We start from the raw sequence: 21,433 nt of genomic DNA, 5'->3' as shown, positions 1-21,433 counted from the left end.
TGTCAGTGTGTTGGCAGCAGCCACTCAATGTTAGTGGTCGCTGTTTAACAGTCTGATGGCCTTGAGATAGAAGCTGTTTTTCAGTCTCTCGGTCCCAGCTTTGATGCACCTGTACTGACCTCGCCTTCTGGATGATAGCGGGGTGAACAGGCAGTGGCTCGGGTGGTTGATGTCCTTGATGATCTTTATGGCCTTCCTGTAACATCGGGTGGTGTAGGTGTCCTGGAGGGCAGGTAGTTGGCCCCCGGTGATGCGTTGTGCAGACCTCACTACCCTCTGGAGAGCCTTACGGTTGAGGGCGGAGCAGTTGCCGTACCAGGTGGTGATACAGCCCGCCAGGATGCTCTCGATTGTGCATTTGTAGAAGTTTGTGAGTGCTTTTGGTGACAAGTCGAATTTCTTCAGCCTCCTGAGGTTGAACAGGCGCTGCTGCGCTTTCTTCACGATGCTGTCTGTGTGAGTGGACCAATTCAGTTTGTCTGTGATGTGTATGCCGAGGAACTTAAAACTTACTACCCTCTCCACTACAGTATATATATATTTTTGTCTTATTTATTCAATTCCTACATTTGTGACTGACAGCCTTGATTGAGTCTTATGTAGTAAAATGTGAAATTGTGTTTTTTTTTACATTGGTTAAAAGCAGAGACACAGAGCTACAAAATTGTATGATACACTGCATTTGAGGAACAATGGGAAAGTCATTATGCTTTGAAAGTTGCAGCAATTTTGAGAAATTGGCCTTTGAATGTTTTGGTACAAACTGGGGAGCTCTTCTTTGTCTACACCCATTCAGCATCATTCACACAGTCTTAATTAGCCCGACCCATCTCTTTAAGGATCGATCCGAGCGTTCTGTACTAACAGCAGTCAATCACACAAGCTAACTGGCTAACTTGCTAGCTACTTCCAGACACAAATGAGAGAACAGCTCACTGAACATTACTCTCCCTAGCAGAGCTGATTAGGCTGTTATGTTACTGTGCTGTCAGATTGTCTCATTGTAAATTCAGAGCGTTTCGCTCTCGGAGCGTTGAGAGTGCACACTTGATGCTCTGTCTGATGAGTAGGGTTGATCCTAGCATTCTGACCTCAAAACGGCAGGCAATCACCCAAGCTAACTGGCTAACATTGGCTAGCTTGCTAGCTACAGTACTTCCAGACACAAATGAGAACCCCACTCTGACCATTTTACTTTATCTAGCAGAGCTGGTTGGGCTGTTTTCATGTTATCCAGAGCATAGGTGACTGTAACTGTGCTGCTGGCAACAATTTAATTACGCTTTATTGCCAACGTTTACTGACACCCGCCATATTCATCGGGTGTTGAGTGTTCGTAAGTTCATCAGTTATTCTGCGCTCTGGCACATTCAGAAGAGAATGCTCTGAAATTGGAGTCGATGGCCGGACTGAATTTACAAACACACCCGAAATGGTTACTTGCATAGTGGAGTCTTTTGTAAAGACATGCAGCTAGCTAGCTAGGTAAACAATGAACCATAATCCCAACTCGTGATGTTACTACCCTGCATGAATCTGCAAGATTTCAAAACTCGGTCCTCCAGAAAGTGGAGAGCAACAATTATGCAGTTCTACTAAGCAATGTATATAAAGAAAAAGCCATGTTAGACAGGAATACCTGCACATACTAACGAGCTCAAATAGACAGAAGCGTGTTGAATTTCAGACCACTCATTATATCAGCCAATCATGGCTAGCAGGAAGGTTGCTGGCTTTCTCTATGGCTAAACCAGCTAGGATCGTAATTTATCAATTGTATTCGTATTTACAGATGGCATTCAAGATTGTTATTGAGGCACATGAAAGTTAACATGTTCCAGAAGTAATTTCTACCAAAAAAAACGCATTTTAATTAAAAAAAGATTACATTCAAACGACTCTCCTGTGAAGTAGTGACCCACGACATACGTCTAGTTTCCTGAAACAGGTCACATTTAGGCTTGGTCTATTTAGTAGGCTATTTTGCTATTTTATTTGGGTATTTTGTTACCTAATGTTGAATGACTCAAGTCAAGTGTGGATCTTGTCAGCATAGTTTTAATATTATGTTTTTTTTTATAAACAATACAGATTAAAAAAAACAATAAGTAACAGTAAGTAGGCGGTTGGAAGCCCAAGGGCTGATATTTAAACCACTCCACAAAAAAACAACATGAGTAAAAAAATAAAAGGTTTATTAAAACAGATAACAAACACGCCACCATAAAGAAAATTCAAATTAAAAACAGGTTTAGCCCCTGGTTCGACCATGATCTAGCAGAGTTAATCCACTTCAAGAACACCATTTGGCAAAAGGCTCAGCACACACACTGATGTTCAAGGCAAATGAGAAATTAAGCGCACTAAGGCTGGAAAGCTAAAGTTAGTTACTTTAAGGAGGAGTTCTCTCTCTGTGGGTCTAACCCCAAGATATTCTGGAACACGTAAAAGATCTGGAGAATAAACCCTCATCCTCACAGCTGCCTATGTCCCTTAACCTTTCTAGCGGGAACCCCTAGACAACATTCCGCTGAAAAGGCAGGGCGCGAAATACAAAAATATTTTTTTGAAATATGTAACTTTCACACATTAACAAGTCCAATAGAGCAAATGAAAGATAAACATCTTGTTAATCTACCCATCATGTCCGATTTCAAAAATGCTTTACAGCTAAAGCACCCATATGATTATGTTAGATTACCGCCAAGTCGAAAAAACACACAGCCATTTTTCCAGCCAAAGACAGGAGTCACAAAAAGCAGAAATGTAGATCAAATTAATCACTAACCTTTGATGATCTTCATCAGATGACACTCATAGGACATCATGTTACACAATACATGTGTGTTTTGTTCGATAATGTGCATATTTATATCCAAAAATCTTTACATCCGCACCTTACATGCATTAATGTTTTGATTCCAAAACATCCGGTGATTTTGCAGAAATACTCACAATAAACATTGATAAAAGATACTAGTGTTATTCACAGAATTAAAGATAGACTTATCCTTAACTTCTTAAGGTATAGGGGGCAGCATTAGTGTGCCCAATTTCAACTTCCTGCAAGAATATAAGGTATGCATATTATTAGTAGATTTGGATAGAAAACACTCTGAAGTTTCTAAAACTGTTTGAATCATGTCTGTGAGTATAACAGATCTGATGTAGCAGGCAAAACCCAGAGGACTAACTGTTCAGATTTTTTTTTAGGTCTCTTTCTGTTCAGTTCTCGTTGGCAAACGATATTTCTTAGGAACTTGTTTTCAGTTCATACTGCTTCCACTGGGTGTCACCAGTCTTTGGAATTTGGTTGAGGTTATTCATTTGGGCAATGAAGAAGTAGGCCATCTAGGAACTGCATAACACTGTTGAGAGTTGCGCAAGACGTGAAAAGTAGCTTGGTTTGTTGTGTTCCTGTATTGAACACAGATAGACCTGTCGACAATTTGATCGATTATTAACATTTAAAAATACCTAAAGTTGTATTACAAAAGTAGTTTGAAATATTTTGGCAAAGTTTATAGGCAACTTTTGAAATATTTTGTATTGACGTTGCGCATTTTGGAAGCTGTTTTTTTCTGGATCAAACGCGCCCCAAAAAATGACATTTTGGATATATATGGACGGAATTAATCGAACAAAAGGACCAATTGTGATATTTATGGGACATATTGGAGTGCCAACAAAAGAAGCTCATCAAAGGTAAGGCATTTTTTATATGTTATTTCTTTGTTTTGTGTAGCGCCTGCAGGGTTGAAATATCTCTTTGTTTACTGTTGTGCTATCCTCAGATAATAGCTTCTTATGCTTTCGCCAAAAAGCCTCAGAACCCAAAACAGCCCGAGGAATATCCGCCATTTTGGAGTCAACGAATTTAGAAACAATACCATAAATATTCACTTACCTTTGATGATCTTCATCAGAAGGCACTCCCAGGAATCCCAGTTTGACAATAAATGACTGATTTGTTCCATAAAGTCCCATCATATATGTCCAAATAGCCACTTGTTGTTAGTGTGTTCAGCACAGTAATCCATCTTCATGAGGCGCAAGCATTTCATCCAGACAAAAACTCTAAAAGTTCCATTACAGTCCTTTAGAAACATGTCAAATGATGTATGGAATCAATCGTTAGGATGTTTTTAACATAAAACATCAATAATGTTCCAACCGGAGAATTCCTTTGTCTTCAGATAAGCATTGGAACGAGAGGTAACTCTGTCGGGAGCGCGCGTCATGAGACAAAGGCTCTCTGCCAGACCACTGACTCAGAGTTCTCATGAGCCCCTCCTTTATAATAGAATCCTCATTCAATTTCAAAAGACGGTTGACATCTAGTGGAGGCCCTAGGAAGTGCAACCTCATCCATATCTCAATGTGTATTCGGTAGGTCAAACTTTGAAAAACTACAAACCTAAGATGTCCCACTTCCTGGTTGGATTTTTCTCAGGTTTTCACCTGCCATATGAGTTCTGTTATACTCACAGACGTCATTCAAACAGTTTTAGAAACTTCAGAGTGTTTTCTATCCAATACTAATAATAATATGCATATATTAGCATCTGGGACAGAGTAGGAGGCAGTTCACTCTGGGCACGCTATTCATCCAAAAGTGAAAATGCTGCCCCCTATCCCAAAAAGGCTCATGTTGATGATATGGTTGTGACCGGCAAGGAGCGCATGCGTGAGCTCTTTAATTACCACAACATTAAGTCAGGATTCCTATTTGACTCAAACATGCCTCCTTGCCCGTCCCAGCCCTTCCTAATTTTACTGGCCCCGATTCTCCTCCATCTTCTTCACCTGCCCCACTACAAAGTTTCTCAATGCAAACGGTCACTGAGTCTGAGGTGCTAAATGAGCTCATTAATTAGAACCTTTCTTTTTTAAGGTTTCAGCCTCATCGCTAAGCTTTTCTCTCCTCTCTTGGGAGGGGCCCATGGCGTGGAAGGCATCCACTTTGCATCTGTCAGAGTCTATCTAAAAGATAGCGAAGGAGTCAGGCGCAGGACACAGATAAGAGTAACAATCACTGGTTTACTTAATCCAAAACGTAACAAAATCCCGTTTCGAAACCAGGACAAAACAGGACTCAAAATACAACACACCGGAATACACGAAAGACAATCACGCACAAAACAGAAAGGGAAATCAGAGAGTTGAATCAGGAACATAATTATGAGATGGGAACCAGGTGTAAACAGACAAAATAAAAGGAAAAATGAAACATGGATCGGTGGCGGCTAGAAAGCCGGTGATGTCGACCGCCGAATGCCGCCCGAACAAGGAGAGGGAACAACTTCAGTGGAAGTTGTGACAGCATCCTTTATTTAAAGGGGGAGGTCAAGCTTATCCTAACTGTTATAGGCCAATTTCTGTTTTGCCCTGTTTGTCAAAAGTGTTGAAAAAAAATTGGCAATAATCAACCAACTAGCTTTCTTGATGTCTGGTTTCCCCTCGGGTTATGGATCACTGCAACCTTAAAGCTAATACATTATGTCATCATCGCCTTTGATTCTGTTGTGCTGCTATTTTTATCGACTTGGCCAAAAAATGTCATACGGTAGACCATTCCATTCTAGTGGGTTGATGAGTATTAGTGTCTCTGATGGATCTTTGGCCTGGTTTGCTATCTACCTCTCTCAAAGAGTTCAGTGTATAAAGTGAGAACATCTGCGGTCTCAGTCACTGCCTGTCACAAAGGGAGTACCCCAAGGCTCGATCCTAGGCCCCACGCTCTTCTCAATTTACATAAACGACATAGTTCTCTCATCCATTTATATGCAGATGATAGTCATACTCAGCTAGCCTCTCTCCAGATTTTGTGTTGGATGCTCTACAACAAAGTTTTCTTAGTGTCCAACAAGCAAACTACCAAACAGGAGATCCCAGCAGACAGAGTGGGAGGGGTGTCACATTCTGTTAAAACCTGTTAAAGTTAAAGCGAGAGGGTTCCCCTCAGGGAACACCCCCCCCCCCATTCAGCTGAAACGGTGGCGCGAGGAATGCAAAAATATTCTTCGAAATATTTAACCTCCACACATTAACAAGTCCAATTCCTCAAATGAAAGATAAACACCTTGTTCATCTACCCAGCATGTCAGATTTTTTAAATGTTTTATGGCGAAAACACAGCACATATTTATATTAGACCACCACCGAAACAAAGACAAGAGGCAGCCAATTTGTCCCAGAAAATATAAAATTATAAAAGCAGGATAAAAAAATTAATTCATTGACTAACCTTTTGAAAATCTTCATCAGATGACAGTCATATAACATGTTATACAGTACATTTATATTTTGTTCGATAATATGCATTTTATATCCATAAATCACGGTTTACATTGACGCCATGTTCATAAAATTATCAAAAATGTCCGGAGAAATTATAGAAAGCTACGCCAGATAACAGAAATACTCATCATAAACTTTGACTAAAGATACATGTTCTACATATAGTTAGAAAGATACACTGGTTCTTAATGCAACCGCTGTGTCAGATTTGTTTTTAACGTTACAGAATTAGTTGACTATGCAATAACCTGAGACGGCGCTCAGACGTTACAATATTTCTCCGCTATGTTGGAGTCAACAGAAATACAAAATTACAACATAAATATTCCCTTACCTTTGATGGTCTTCGATCAGAATGTAGTGGAAGGAGTCATACTTACCCAATACATCGTTTTGTTTAAATTCTAGTGTCCATGTAGTAGCATATGCTACCACTTTCAGCTCAAATGCCCAAAAAATTACTTCTGGTCCAGAATAATTGCGCATCAAAACTTCCAAATGAAATATTATAGGTCGACTAAACTGGTCAAACTAAGTGCAGAATCAAGCTTTAGGATATTATAAACGTACAAAACAAATGGCATTCCAACCGGACAATCCTAGTTCATCTAGGGCTAGCTAGAACAAAGGAAGCTCTGTGCCCAAAGCGCGCCCTAATGCACATGGAAATCCTCGCGACACTCAAAGTTTGTCGCCTCATTGGGTCAAAGTTCACAACATTTGCACAATTAAACGCTCTACTGAATGAGGACATCTAGTGGAAGACATAGGAAGTGTTTCCAGATCCATAACTTGTTGGGAAGGGAGGGGGTGATGACGTCAAAGTTGCCCCAACTTTCAGGATCTCAAAACTAGTTTGGAAGATTGCCTGCCCTGTGAGTTCTGTTATACTCACAGACATAATTCAAACGGTTTTAGAAGCTTCAGAGTGTTTCCTATCCAATAATAATAATAATATGCATATATTAGCAATTTAGGACAGATTTTTATGCAGTTTACTATGGGCATGCAATTCATCCAAAGGGGAAATATCGCCCCCTATCCTGAACAAGTTTTAAAGGTCCCCAAAGGACACACATCCATGATGCTTATTTATAAAAACCTCTTAGGCCTCACTCCCCCTATCTGAGATATCTACTGCAGCCCTCATCCTACACATACAACACCCTTTCTTCCAATCACATTCTGTTAAAGGTGCCCAAAGCACACATATCTATGGGTCGCTCGTCTTTTCAGTTTGTTGGAGCTACTGGAACGAGCTGCAACAAACACTCAAACTGGACAGTTTTATCTCCATCTCTACATTCCCACTGATACTGACACTCATACTGACCGTTGTGGCTGCTTTGCATGTAGTATTGTTGTCTCTACCTTCTTGCCCTTTGTGCTGTTGTCTGTGCCCAGTAATGTTTCTACCACGTTTGTGCTGCTACCATGTTGTGCTACTGCAATGTTGAGTTGCTACAATGTTGGTCTCATGTTGTGTTGCTACCATGTGTGTTGCTACAATTTTGTGTTGTGTTGTTTTCTTAGGTCTCTCTTTATGTAGTGTTATGCTGTCTCACTTCATATAGTGTTGGTGGTGTCTCTCTTTATGTGGTGTTGTGGTGTCTCTTGTTGTAATGTCTTAGGTCTCTCTTTATGTAGTGTTGTGGTGTCTCTTGTTGTAATGTCTTAATTTGGGTCCGGTTCATGACAGGGTCCTTTCAATGTCGGTTAATGGAAGGGTCTTGTCAGAGTTGGTTAACTTCTTGGTCTGAGAGAGTTTGCTATCCGATATTAGCCATATTCTTCATTCTTACATTGACTCCACTCCTAAATTCTGACCTCTAACCTCTAGGTTCAGAAGTGGTTGTTTAAGAAGACAGTGCGTGAGCTGCACTACAGTGGTGGTGATGCTGCGTTTCTAGACGAGGCGGTGAAGTATCTGGCAATCAACATCTATGACAAGAACAAGCGAGAACATGCTGGCCGCGTCGCTATCATCCTCACCGCCAGCGCCAATCCCCGGCCTCTCCGCGCCACCGTCAAGCTGCTTCGGAAGAAAGACATTACCACCCTGACGCTGGCGCTGGGTCCGGAGGCTAGCTGGACACAGGTTAATGACATTACGAAGGCCAAGCCTGATAACAGGGCTTACCAGCTGAACAGCGTGTCTGAGCTTCCGGCCAACTTTATGGAGGTCACTGACTACCTCTGTACCCTGGGGCTGGAGCCGGAGACCCCCAAGTCCCCGCCCGCCAAGCCTGGCATGGCTAAACTTAGCCTTGGGACCACCACCACCACACAGCCTCCCCTGCTAGAGACCATCCCCACCCTGACCTCCACCCTGTCCCAACACCTCCCCAACCCCATACAGCCTACTGGCATGGCCCCCATAACTATTTCTCCCTCTCCTTCCTCTCTCTCCTCCTCTTCCTTCCTCTCTTCCTCTAAATACGTGACATTTATCCTGGAAGGTTCTGACTCGGTTGGGGAGGCGGGATTTAACGCCTCTCTCCTCTTTCTGGAGGAAGTGATATCACAGCTGGCACAGGAAGGGGAGGAGTCCGTGCGTGTTACAGTCATACAATACTCGGAAACTGTCACCGTGGAGATAACGCGCTGGGAAATACAGTGGCAGAGAACCAAGTTGCTAAGGAGACTGCGGGAGATCCGCTGGAGGGGTGGGGACAAGACCAACACGGGTGCAGCAATTGGCCAGACCTACCAGGAAGTGACTACTGATAGGCCCTCCTCCACCCCTACCTCCCCCAGCTAGTCTTCCTGGTGACAGAGAACCCCCCCACCGACGTGATCACGCGTCCCCCCTCCTCCCACACACACACCTGGGTGTATCCCATCGGGGTAGGCCCGAAGGTTAGAGAGGTGGACCTGATGCCTCTCAGCTCCCCACACCGCCCCCTCATGGTGGAGGACTATACCAGCCTTACCTCTCTGGTTACCACTGTGGTTAATATCACCAGAAACTCCCTCTCTCCTCGCTCCCCCACCCTGCCTCCCCCACGACTCACCCCCACACTGGCCCCCAGAGCCACCCTGCCTCCCTCAGGTAAAACACACACACACATACACACACACACACAGAAACACACACATATACACCGACTTTGTTGAGATGGTGCTGCAGTGGATTAAATAACATAACATTGTAAATGCTTACTTACAAGCTCCTAACCAACAATGCAGTTAAGTATTTATTTTTTAAATAAAATTAACAAATAATTAAAGAGCAGCAGTAAATAACAATAGCGAGGCTATATACAGGGGGTACCTGTACAGAGTCAATGTGTGTGGGCACCGGTTAGTCGAGGTGATTGACGTAATATGTAAATGTAGGTAGAGTTAGCTGCGGTCTTATGGGCTCCTGACCAATTCTGCTATTTTGTGTGTTTTCTTACACTGAGCTTTACTTTAATTTTATATCATATTTCCACTATTATTTCTTATGACCGAAAATAGTTTCTGGACATCAGAAAAGCAATCACTAACCTTGATTTGGATGATGAATTCTACTTCAACGAGTCGGCAGCTCTACCCCTAGACAGGCCCTGATCCCTCTAAATAAGAAGTGGCGGCCAAAGCGAGGAAAGCGAGGTGGCAACATGACTACATTGGAAAGCATCTAGACCACTATTGTCCTCTGTTCTATTGACGTACAGTCACTAGAAAACAAACTGGAGGAGCTTCGTTCCAGACTATCCTATCAACCTGAACAACTCTAAGATTCTAGGTTTCTCAGATTCGTGGCCGAACATGGATAAAATACACCCCATTGGCTTTTCCATGTAAACAACTCTATTTACCAAGAGAGTTTTCAATTATATTTTTCGTAGCTGTCTATTTATGCTAAACTACACGTCTCCAAGGTGTACACATCTCAAAAGAGCTGAAATAGTCAAACCACACTACATGGACACTGTGGGGAAGAAGGCACGACAGTGACTTTTCAACCTGAGGCTGAAGAAATTAGGCCCTTCCCCGTGGGCCCTCACAATGTTCTACAGAAGCACCATCGAGAACATCACAGCCTGGTATAGTAACTCGAATTCCACTGACCTCAAGTCTCTACAGAGGGTGGTACACTCAGCCAAACACACCATTGGGTGTTCACTGCTTGCCCTCCAGGACACCTACAACTCCAGGTGTCGCAGGAAAGACAATAAGGTCATCAGGGACGTCAGTCATCTGAGCCATGACCTGTTCTCCCCACTTCCATCAGTCAGACATGGGCAGTATAGGAGCATCATGGCAAAAACTGGAAGATTGGCAAATAGTTTCTACACCCCCAGACCATAAGGCTGTTGAATAGCCACCACTTGTCAGCTACCTGCTCTCTAACTCGGACGCTTACAAGAAATCCTACTATGCCCTCAGACAAACCATCAAACAGGAAAAGCGTAAATACAGGACTAAGATTGAATCCTACTACACCGATGCTCATCAGATCTGGCAGGACTTGCAAACTATTACGGACTATAAAGGGAATCCCAGCCATGAGCTGCCCAGTGACACGAGCCTACCAGACGAGTTAAACTACTTCTATGTACGCTTCGAAAACTGAAGCACACTTGAGAGCACCAGCTGTTCTGGACGACGGTGTGATCAAGATCACCGTAGCCGATGTGAGTAAGCCCTTTAAACAGGTCAACATTCACAAGGCCACAGGGCTAGGCGGATTCCCAGGGCGGATTCTCCGAGTAGTCTGTAGCCATGAAGTGCTTTGAAAGGTTGGTCATGGTTCACATCAACACCATCATCCCAGAAACCCTAGAGCCACTCAATTTACCGCACCAACAGATCCACAGATTACGCAATCTCTATTGCACTCAACACTGCCCTGTCCCACCTGCACAAAAGGAACACCTACTTGAGAATGCTACAGATCAGAGTTAAACAACATAATGCCCTCAAAGCTGATCACTATGCTAAGGACCCTGGGACTAAACACCTCCCTCTGCAACTGGATTCAGGATTTCCTTATGGGCCACACCCAGGTGGTGAGGGTAGACAACAAACCATCCGCAACACTGATACTCAAAATTATGGCTCCTCAGGGGTGTGTGCTTAGTCCCTTCCTGTATCCTTGTTCACCCATGACTGCGTGTCCAAGCACAACTCCAACACCATCATTAAGTTTGCAGACAACACAACGGTGGTAGGCCTGATCACCGACAATGATGAGACAGCCTATAGGGAGGAGATCAGAGACCTGGCAGTGTGGTTCCAGGACAACAACATCTCCCTCAACTTGATCAAGACAAAGCAGATGATCGTGGACTACAGGAAAAGGAGGGCCGAGCACGCCCCCATTCTCATCGATGGGGTTGGAGTGGAGCAGATTGAGAGCTTTAAGTTCCTTGGTGTCCACATCACCAGCAAACGATCATGGTTCAAACACACCAAGACAGTCGTGAAGAGGGCACGACAATGTGTGTTCCCCCTCAGGAGACTGAAAAGATTTGGCATGGGTCCTCAGATTCTCAAAAAGTTCAACAGCTGCACCATTGAGGCACCCTAACTGGTTGAATCACCACCTGGAATGGCAACTGCAAGACGTTACAGAGGGTAGTGCATACGGTCCACTACATCACTGAGGCCAAGCTTCCTGCCATCCAGGACCTCTATACCAGGAGGTGTCAAAAGAAGGCCCTAAAAATTGCCAAAGACTCCCGCCACCTAGTCATATACTGTTCTCTCTGATACCGCACGGCAAGCGGTACCGGGGAGCCAAGTCTAGGTCCAGAAGGCTTCTTAAGACTGCTGAACAGCTAATCAAATGGCAGACTAGACTATTTGCATTGACCCCCGCTTTTTTTACACTGCTGCTACTCGCTACTGTTTATTATCTATACGTAGTCACTTTAACCCTACCTACATGTACAGTACATATTACCTAAATCACCTCACTTTCTAGGGAGTTTTTCCTAGTCACCGTGCTTCTACACCTGCATTGCTTGCTGTTTGGGGTTTTAGGCTGGGTTTCTGTACAGCACTTTGAGATATCAGCTCATGTACAAAGGGCTATATAAATACATTTGATTTGACTAACCTGTACCCCTGCACATTGACACATTGACTCTAGTTTATTTAGTACATATTTTTCTTAACACTTATGTTTCTTAAAACTGCTTTGTTGGTTAAGGGATTGTACATAAGAATTTCACGGTAAGTTGTATTAGGTGCATGTGACAAATAAAATTAGATTTGATACACCCACACACCACACCCACATTTGTGAATATAGATGAGGTCTGGTGAATTCCCCTACTACTCTGTGATTGGTTGATATCCTGTGACCTCTGACCCAGTGCCATGCAGGAAGCCGATGGATGTCCTGTTCCTGCTGAGAGGCGGGAATAGGGCGGGGCCAGAGACTGACGGGCAGCCAGAGGGCGGGACAGAATTTGAGGACATGAAGACATTTGTCAAAGCCTTCATCAACAGCGCTGATATCGGTACGCCTGCTGGCCAATTAGAACACAGTTTTCACTGAACCACCTTACTAGTAAGATCTTTGTTCTGATTGGGTGGTTCTAAAAGTAGCTACTTTGCTCCGGTAGTCAGCAAGATCACACTGAACCACCCAATCACAACACAAATCTCACTGAACCACCCAATCCCAACACAGCTCTTACTGAACTACCCAATCCCAACACAGCTCTTACTGAACTACCCAATCCCAACACAGCTCTTACTGAACTACCCAATCCCAACACAGCTCTTACTGAGCCACCCAATCACAACACAAATCTCACTGAACCACCCAATCCCAACACAGCTCTTACTGAACCACCCAATCCCAACACAGCTCTTACTGAACCACCCAATCCCAACACAGCTCTTACTGAACTACCCAATCCCAACACAGCTCTTACTGAACCACCCAATCCCAACACAGCTCTTACTGAACTACCCAATCCCAACACAGCTCTTACTGAACTACCCAATCCCAACACAGCTCTTACTGAACTACCCAATCACAACACAGCTCTTACTGAACCACCCAATCCCAACACAGCTCTTACTGAACTACCCAATCCCAACACAGCTCTTACTGAACCACCCAATCCCAACACAGCTCTTACTGAACCACCCAATCCCAACACAGCTCTTACTGAACCACCCAATCCCAACACAGCTCTTACAGAACCACCCAATCCCAACACAGCTCTTACTGAACTACCCAATCACAACACAGCTCTTACTGAACCACCCAATCCCAACACAGCTCTTACTGAACTACCCAATCCCAACACAGCTCTTACTGAACCACCCAATCCCAACACAGCTCTTACTGAACTACCCAATCCCAACACAGCTCTTACTGAACCACCCAATCCCAACACAGCTCTTACTGAACTACCCAATCCCAACACAGCTCTTACTGAACTACCCAATCCCAACACAGCTCTTACTGAACTACCCAATCCCAACACAGCTCTTACTGAACTACCCAATCCCAACACAGCTCTTACTGAACCACCCAACGTTAACATCAAAAAGTAACATAAAGTAAAATAACACATTGCTGAAGGCAGAGAACGATGTAAGAGACTGGAAATAAAATTCTCTGTTTTCAGGTCGGAACGAGACTCAGGTGGGTGTGGTTACATACGGAGAGACCAGTAGTGTGGGCGTGGCCTGGAGAGAGGAGCAGGACAGGACACACCTGCTGACCCTGGTGGACCAGCTGACCAGTCCGACACACACACACACCGCACTGGGTAATACACACACACACAAACACACACACACACAAACACACCACTGGGTAATACACACACCATTGGGTAATACGCATACCACTGGGTAATACACACACACAAACACACACACACACACACACACACCACTGGGTAATACGCATACCACTGGGTAATACACATGCACACACACACACCACTGGGTAATACGCACACACACACACAATCCCTACGTCTTCAGAGCGCAACGTATGTTTGTTGTTGTTGAGCACTGTCGAACGCTGAAACCTGAACTAATGACCTCGGTTTAACAGCTGACAGTGTTTTATATACTTTTTATTTTATTTTGGAACCTGAGGCTCTGTTGGGCTAAATGCTGTGAGCACTGCTATCTGTCCCGGGATCCTGCCAGATTCTGTATAGGGGGAGAGACGCGAAAGCCCAGCTTGCCAAGCTAGCTCGTCGGTCTCAGATAGAGGGCACTATTGAATGTTCCCAGCGTTGCAGGAGCTGTGTTCACTTTGCTTTGTTCCAGGACAATGTGGGCCACGCTGATTTTCAATGTAGCAACTGTTTGCTTGGGGAGGAATACAGGAGCGAAGTAGCTACTTTTAGCAAGCAAGTAACAAACCTACAAAAGCTACTGGGGAACCCATGCCCACCTTCTTTTTATTTTACTTCCACTCCAGTAGCCGGACGCCGCTCTGGTCTGGTGGAAGTTTCACCGTTGTGGTGGCTTTCCACAGCCGACTTTCATCCCCGCAGGGGTCTCCCCTCTTTTCCTGGAGAACGGACCTGTTCTTGACCCAACCAACCAGCCATGGAATTACGTCACTCGCCGTGGAAGTCTAAGAAGGCGTCCTATGGCAACAGGGAGATATTGATACCGGAACTGCCAGCGGTGGCATTAAGGAGAAGTGGATCTAGAATTCCATGTATAACACTTGTATCTTTGATCAACGTTTATTATGAGTATTTCTGTAAATTGATGTGGGTGTCTGCAAAATCACTGGATGTTTTTGTATCTTTAAAATGGTGTAAAATACTTGTATGTTTGTACATGATCTTAGGGGCATTGGCAAACACAATGTAACTAATTTAATTTATGTACCCTTAATTGCACCGAATACATCTGTTTATCCAACAGCTATTGTAATCAGTAATCTTGCTCCTATAAACCAGAGTTACACTGTTAGCACTGAGGCGATGTGCAATAGTAGGAAGACCACTTTATGCAGCTCACCCTGCACTATCAGCTCCAATGTAAATAACATGAGTCTACCTCTGATAAGCCTCCCAGTAAAGCATTAAAAACAATCAAGCAACCCAGAAAAGTGAAGAAAATAGCCCATGTTAACATATGTAGCCTAAGAAACAAGGTTTTTGAAGTCAATAACTTGCATGTAACAGATGACATTCATATTCTGACTATCTCAAAAAACAGAAATGCCAAATGGAGGCGGTGTTGCGGTAATATGGCTATAGGGTCACCTAAAGACCATTCTTGTGGGAAGCTGCTATAGCCCACCAAGTGCTAACAGACAATATCTGGATAACATGTGTGAAATGCTTGATAATGTATGTGATATCAACAGAAGTATATTTTCTCTGTGATTTAAATATTGACTGGACATCATCAAGCTGCCCAATCAAGAAAAGCTTCATACTGTAACCAGAACCTGTAACCTGGTTCAGGTTATCAGTCAACCTACCAGGGTAGTTACAAACAGCACAGGAATTAAATCATCAACATGTATTGATCATATCTTTACTAATGCTGCAGATATTTGCTTTAAAGCAGTATCCAAGTTCATAGTATGTAATGATCACAATATAAAAGCCATATCTAGGAAAACCAAAGTTCCAAAGGCTGGGCCTAATATAGTGTATAAGAGGTCAGGCTGGGCCGAATATAGTGTATAAGAGGACAGGCTGGGCCTAATATAGTGTATAAGAGGTCAGGCTGGGCCTAATATAGTGTATAAGAGGTCATAGGGCCTAATATAGTGTATAAGAGGACAGGCTGGGCCTAATATAGTGTATAAGAGGTCCTAATATAGTGTATAAGAGGTCATATAGTGTATAAGAGGACAGGCTGGGCCTAATATAGTGTATAAGAGGACAGGCTGGGCCTAATATAGTGTATAAGAGGACAGGCTGGGCCTAATATAGTGTAGAAGAAGTCATAACTGTTAGGGGGAAACCCTGTGGAGCTACCACTGAACATGTGGACTATCTAACTGAAAATCCCTTGGAGGGGGAAACCCTGTGGAGCTACCACTGAACATGTGGACTATCTAACTGAAAATCCCTTGGAGGGGGAAACCCTGTGGAGCTACCACTGAACATGTGGACTATCTAACTGAAAATCCCTTGGAGGGGGAACCCTGTGGAGCTACCACTGAACATGTGGACTATCTAACTGAAAATCCCTTGGAGGGGGAAACCCTGTGGAGCTACCACTGAACATGTGGACTATCTAACTGAAAATCCCTTGGAGGGGGAAACCCTGTGGAGCTACCACTGAACATGTGGACTATCTAACTGAAAATCCCTTGGAGGGGGAACCCTGTGGAGCTACCACTGAACATGTGGACTATCTAACTGAAAATCCCTTGGAGGGGGAAACCCTGTGGAGCTACCACTGAACATGTGGACTATCTAACTGAAAATCCCTTGGAGGGGGAACCCTGTGGAGCTACCACTGAACATGTGGACTATCTAACTGAAAAGCTACCACTGAACATGTGGACTATCTAACTGAAAATCCCTTGGAGGGGGAAACCCTGTGGAGCTACCACTGAACATGTGGACTATCTAACTGAAAATCCCTTGGAGGGGGAACCCTGTGGAGCTACCACTGAACATGTGGACTATCTAACTGAAAATCCCTTGGAGGGGGAAACCCTGTGGAGCTACCACTGAACATGTGGACTATCTAACTGAAAATCCCTTGGAGGGGGAACCCTGTGGAGCTACCACTGAACATGTGGACTATCTAACTGAAAATCCCTTGGAGGGGGAACCCTGTGGAGCTACCACTGAACATGTGGACTATCTAACTGAAAATCCCTTGGAGGGGGAAACCCTGTGGAGCTACCACTAAACATGTGGACTATCTAACTGAAAATCCATATTGGCGTACAAAATCCAAAATCCAGGAGCCATATAACAAACTAGTAGCCTAGTAAATAGATAGGCTATATGTATTTCAAGTTTTGCAATCCCATAGGCAGCACGGTTAGAGCCATTTCACTGTAAGGTAATAAACTTTGATTAGATTTTTAATATACAGTCAAATTTAATGGAAGAACAGTTGATATTTTACATTGAAGTAGTGCATTAGGAAAGTATTCAGACCCCTTGACTTTTTACACATTGTATTACGTCGCGGCCTAACTCTGAAATTGATTAAATGTTTTTCTTCCCTCATCAATCTACACACAATACGTTATAATGACAAAACTAAAACAGGTTTAACATTTTTGCAAATGTAAAAATAAAAAAAACGGAGATATCACATTTACAAAAGTATTCATACACTTTATTCAGTGCTTTGTTGAAGCAACGTAGGCAGCAATTACAGCCTCAAGTCTTCTTGGGTATTATGCTACAAGCACACTTGGGATTTTCTCACATTCTTCTCTGCAGATCCTATCAAGCTCTCTCAGGTTGGATGGGGAGTGTTTTCAGGTCTCTCCAGAGATGTTCGATCGGGTTCAAGTCCAGGCTCTGGCTGGGTCACACAAGGACATTGTCCCGAAGCCACTCATTTACATTACATTTAAGTCATTTAGCAGACGCTCTTATCCAGAGCGACTTACAAATTGGTGCATTCACCTTATGACATCCAGTGGAACAGTCACTTTACAATAGTGCATCTAAATCTTAAAAGGGGGGTGAGAATGATTACTTATCCTATCCTAGGTATTCCTTAAAGAGGTGGGGTTTCAGGTGTCTCCGGAAGGTGGTGACTAACCTCCTGCCCTCCCCACTCCTGCGATGTCTTGGCTGTGGGCTTACGGTTGTTGTCCTGTTGGAAGGTGAAACTTCACCCCAGTCTGAGGTCCTGAGCACTCTGGAGCAGGTTTTCATCAAAGACTTCTCTGTACTTTGCTCTGTTTGTCTTTCCTTCGATCCTGACTAGTCTCCCAGTCCCTGCCTCTGAAAAACATCTCTACAGCATGATGTTGCCATCACCATGCTTCACCGTTGAGATGGTACCAGGTTTCCTCCAGCTGGGACGTTTGGCATTCAGGCCAAATACTTCAATCTTGGTTTCACCAAACCAGATAATCTTGTTTCTCATGGTCTGAGAGTCCAAGCAACTGTCATGTGCCTTTTACTGAGGAGTGGCTTCCATCTGACCACTTTACCCTAAAGGCCAGATTGGTGGAGTGCAGAGATGGTTGTCTTTCTGGAAGACAGGCAGTCCATTATATTGCGGTTGAATTCACAAGTTCTGCTGACAGGTCCATGACAATTTGACATTGTTTTCTCTTTCTGAAACTGATAGTCCTGTCCCAGAGATAGCATATATGACTGCTAAAGATTAAAACAATCTGCCAGCACAGTAAATAGACCATGCCAGGTAACACACACTGTGCTGGGTAACACACACACACGCACCGTACAGGATAACATACACACATCACACTGGGTAATGCACACACATCACGCTGGGTAACACACACACATCACACTGGGTAATGCACACACATCACGCTGGGTAACACACACACATCACACTGGGTAATGCACACACATCACACTGGGTAATGCACACACATCGCGCTGGGTAACACACACACATCACGCTGGGTAACACACACACATCACGCTGGGTAACACACACACATCACACTGGGTAACACACACACATCACGCTGGGTAACACACACACATCACGCTGGGTAATGCACACACATCACACTGGGTAACACACACACATCACGCTGGGTAACACACACACATCACGCTGGGTAACACACACATCACACTGGGTAACACACACACATCACGCTGGGTAACACACACACATCGCGCTGGGTAACACACACACATCACGCTGGGTAACACACACACATCACGCTGGGTAACACACACACATCACGCTGGGTAACACACACACATCACGCTGGGTAACACACACACATCACACTGGGTAACACACACACATCACGCTGGGTAACACACACACATCACACTGGGTAACACACACACATCACGCTGGGTAATGCACACACATCACACTGGGTAACACACACACATCACGCTGGGTAACACACACACATCACACTGGGTAACATACACATCACGCTGGGTAATGCACACACATCACGCTGGGTAACACACACACATCACACTGGGTAATGCACACACATCACGCTGGGTAACACACACACATCACACTGGGTAATGCACACACATCACACTGGGTAATGCACACACATCACACTGGGTAACACACACACATCACGCTGGGTAACATACACACATCACACTGGGTAATGCACACACATCGCGCTGGGTAACACACACACATCACACTGGGTAACATACACACATCACGCGTAAAACACACACATCACACTGGGTAACACACACACATCACACACACATCGCGCTGGGTAACACACACACATCACACTGGGTAACATACACACATCACGCTGGGTAACACACACACATCACACTGGGTAACACACACACATCACACTGGGTAATGCACACACATCGCGCTGGGTAACACACACACATCACACTGGGTAACATACACACATCACGCTGGGTAACACACACACATCACGCTGGGTAACACACACACATCACACTGGGTAACATACACACATCACGCTGGGTAACACACACACATCACGCTGGGTAACACACACACATCACGCTGGGTAACACACACACATCACACTGGGTAACATACACACATCACGCTGGGTAACACACACACATCACGCTGGGTAACACACACACATCACGCTGGGTAACACACACACATCACACTGGGTAACACACACACATCACGCTGGGTAACACACACACATCACACTGGGTAACATACACACATCACGCTGGGTAACACACACACATCACGCTGGGTAACACACATCACACTGGGTAACATACACACATCATAACACACACACACATCACGCTGGGTAACATACACACACATCACGCTGGGTAACACACACACATCACGCTGGGTAACATACACACATCACGCTGGGTAACACACACACATCACGCTGGGTAACATACACACACATCACGCTGGGTAACACACACATCACGCTGGGTAACACACACACATCACGCTGGGTAACACACACACACATCACGCTGGGTAACACACACACATCACGCTGGGTAACATACACATCACACTGGGTAACACACACATCACACTGGGTAACACACACATCACACTGGGTAACACACACACATCACGCTGGGTAACATACACATCACACTGGGTAACACACACATCACACTGGGTAACACACACATCACGCTGGGTAACACACACATCACACTGGGTAACACACACATCACACTGGGTAACACACACACATCACGCTGGGTAACACACACATCACGCTGGGTAACACACACACATCACGCTGGGTAACATACACATCACGCTGGGTAACACACACACATCACACTGGGTAACACACACATCACACTGGGTAACACACACATCACGCTGGGTAACATACACATCACACTGGGTAACACACACATCACACTGGGTAACATACACATCACGCTGGGTAACACACACACATCACACTGGGTAACACACACATCACACTGGGTAACACACACATCACACTGGGTAACACACACATCACGCTGGGTAACATACACATCACACTGGGTAACACACACATCACGCTGGGTAACACACACATCACGCTGGGTAACACACACACATCACGCTGGGTAATGCACACACATCACACTGGGTAATGCACACACATCACGCTGGGTAACACACACACATCACACTGGGTAACACACACACATCACACTGGGTAACATACACATCACACTGGGTAACACACACATCACACTGGGTAACACACACATCACACTGGGTAACACACACATCACACTGGGTAACACACACATCACACTGGGTAACACACACACATCACGCTGGGTAACACACACACATCACGCTGGGTAACATACACATCACACTGGGTAACACACACATCACACTGGGTAACACACACATCACGCTGGGTAACACACACACATCACGCTGGGTAACACACACATCACACTGGGTAACACACACATCACGCTGGGTAACACACACATCACACTGGGTAACACACACATCACGCTGGGTAACACACACATCACGCTGGGTAACACACACACATCACGCTGGGTAACAT

The 21,433-nt window shown here is 44.5% G+C and overlaps 1 protein-coding gene across 1 annotated transcript in view; it reads left to right on the top strand.

Annotated features, from left to right (window-relative positions):
• Positions 1 to 21,433, top strand: part of vwf (von Willebrand factor) — a 198,109-nt gene that overhangs the window by 108,414 nt on the left and 68,262 nt on the right. The window contains 4 exon segments of the mRNA XM_052466814.1: positions 8,141 to 9,047; positions 9,050 to 9,352; positions 12,612 to 12,758; positions 13,884 to 14,027. Of these exon segments, the coding sequence (XP_052322774.1) occupies positions 8,141 to 9,047; positions 9,050 to 9,352; positions 12,612 to 12,758; positions 13,884 to 14,027 (1,501 nt within the window).

This window comes from Oncorhynchus keta, chromosome 17 (assembly GCF_023373465.1).
Source record: "Oncorhynchus keta strain PuntledgeMale-10-30-2019 chromosome 17, Oket_V2, whole genome shotgun sequence".
Taxonomy (NCBI): Eukaryota; Metazoa; Chordata; class Actinopteri; order Salmoniformes; family Salmonidae; genus Oncorhynchus; species Oncorhynchus keta.
The sequence above is the reverse complement of the archived record's forward strand: the minus strand, read 5'-3'. Positions and strand labels throughout refer to the sequence as shown.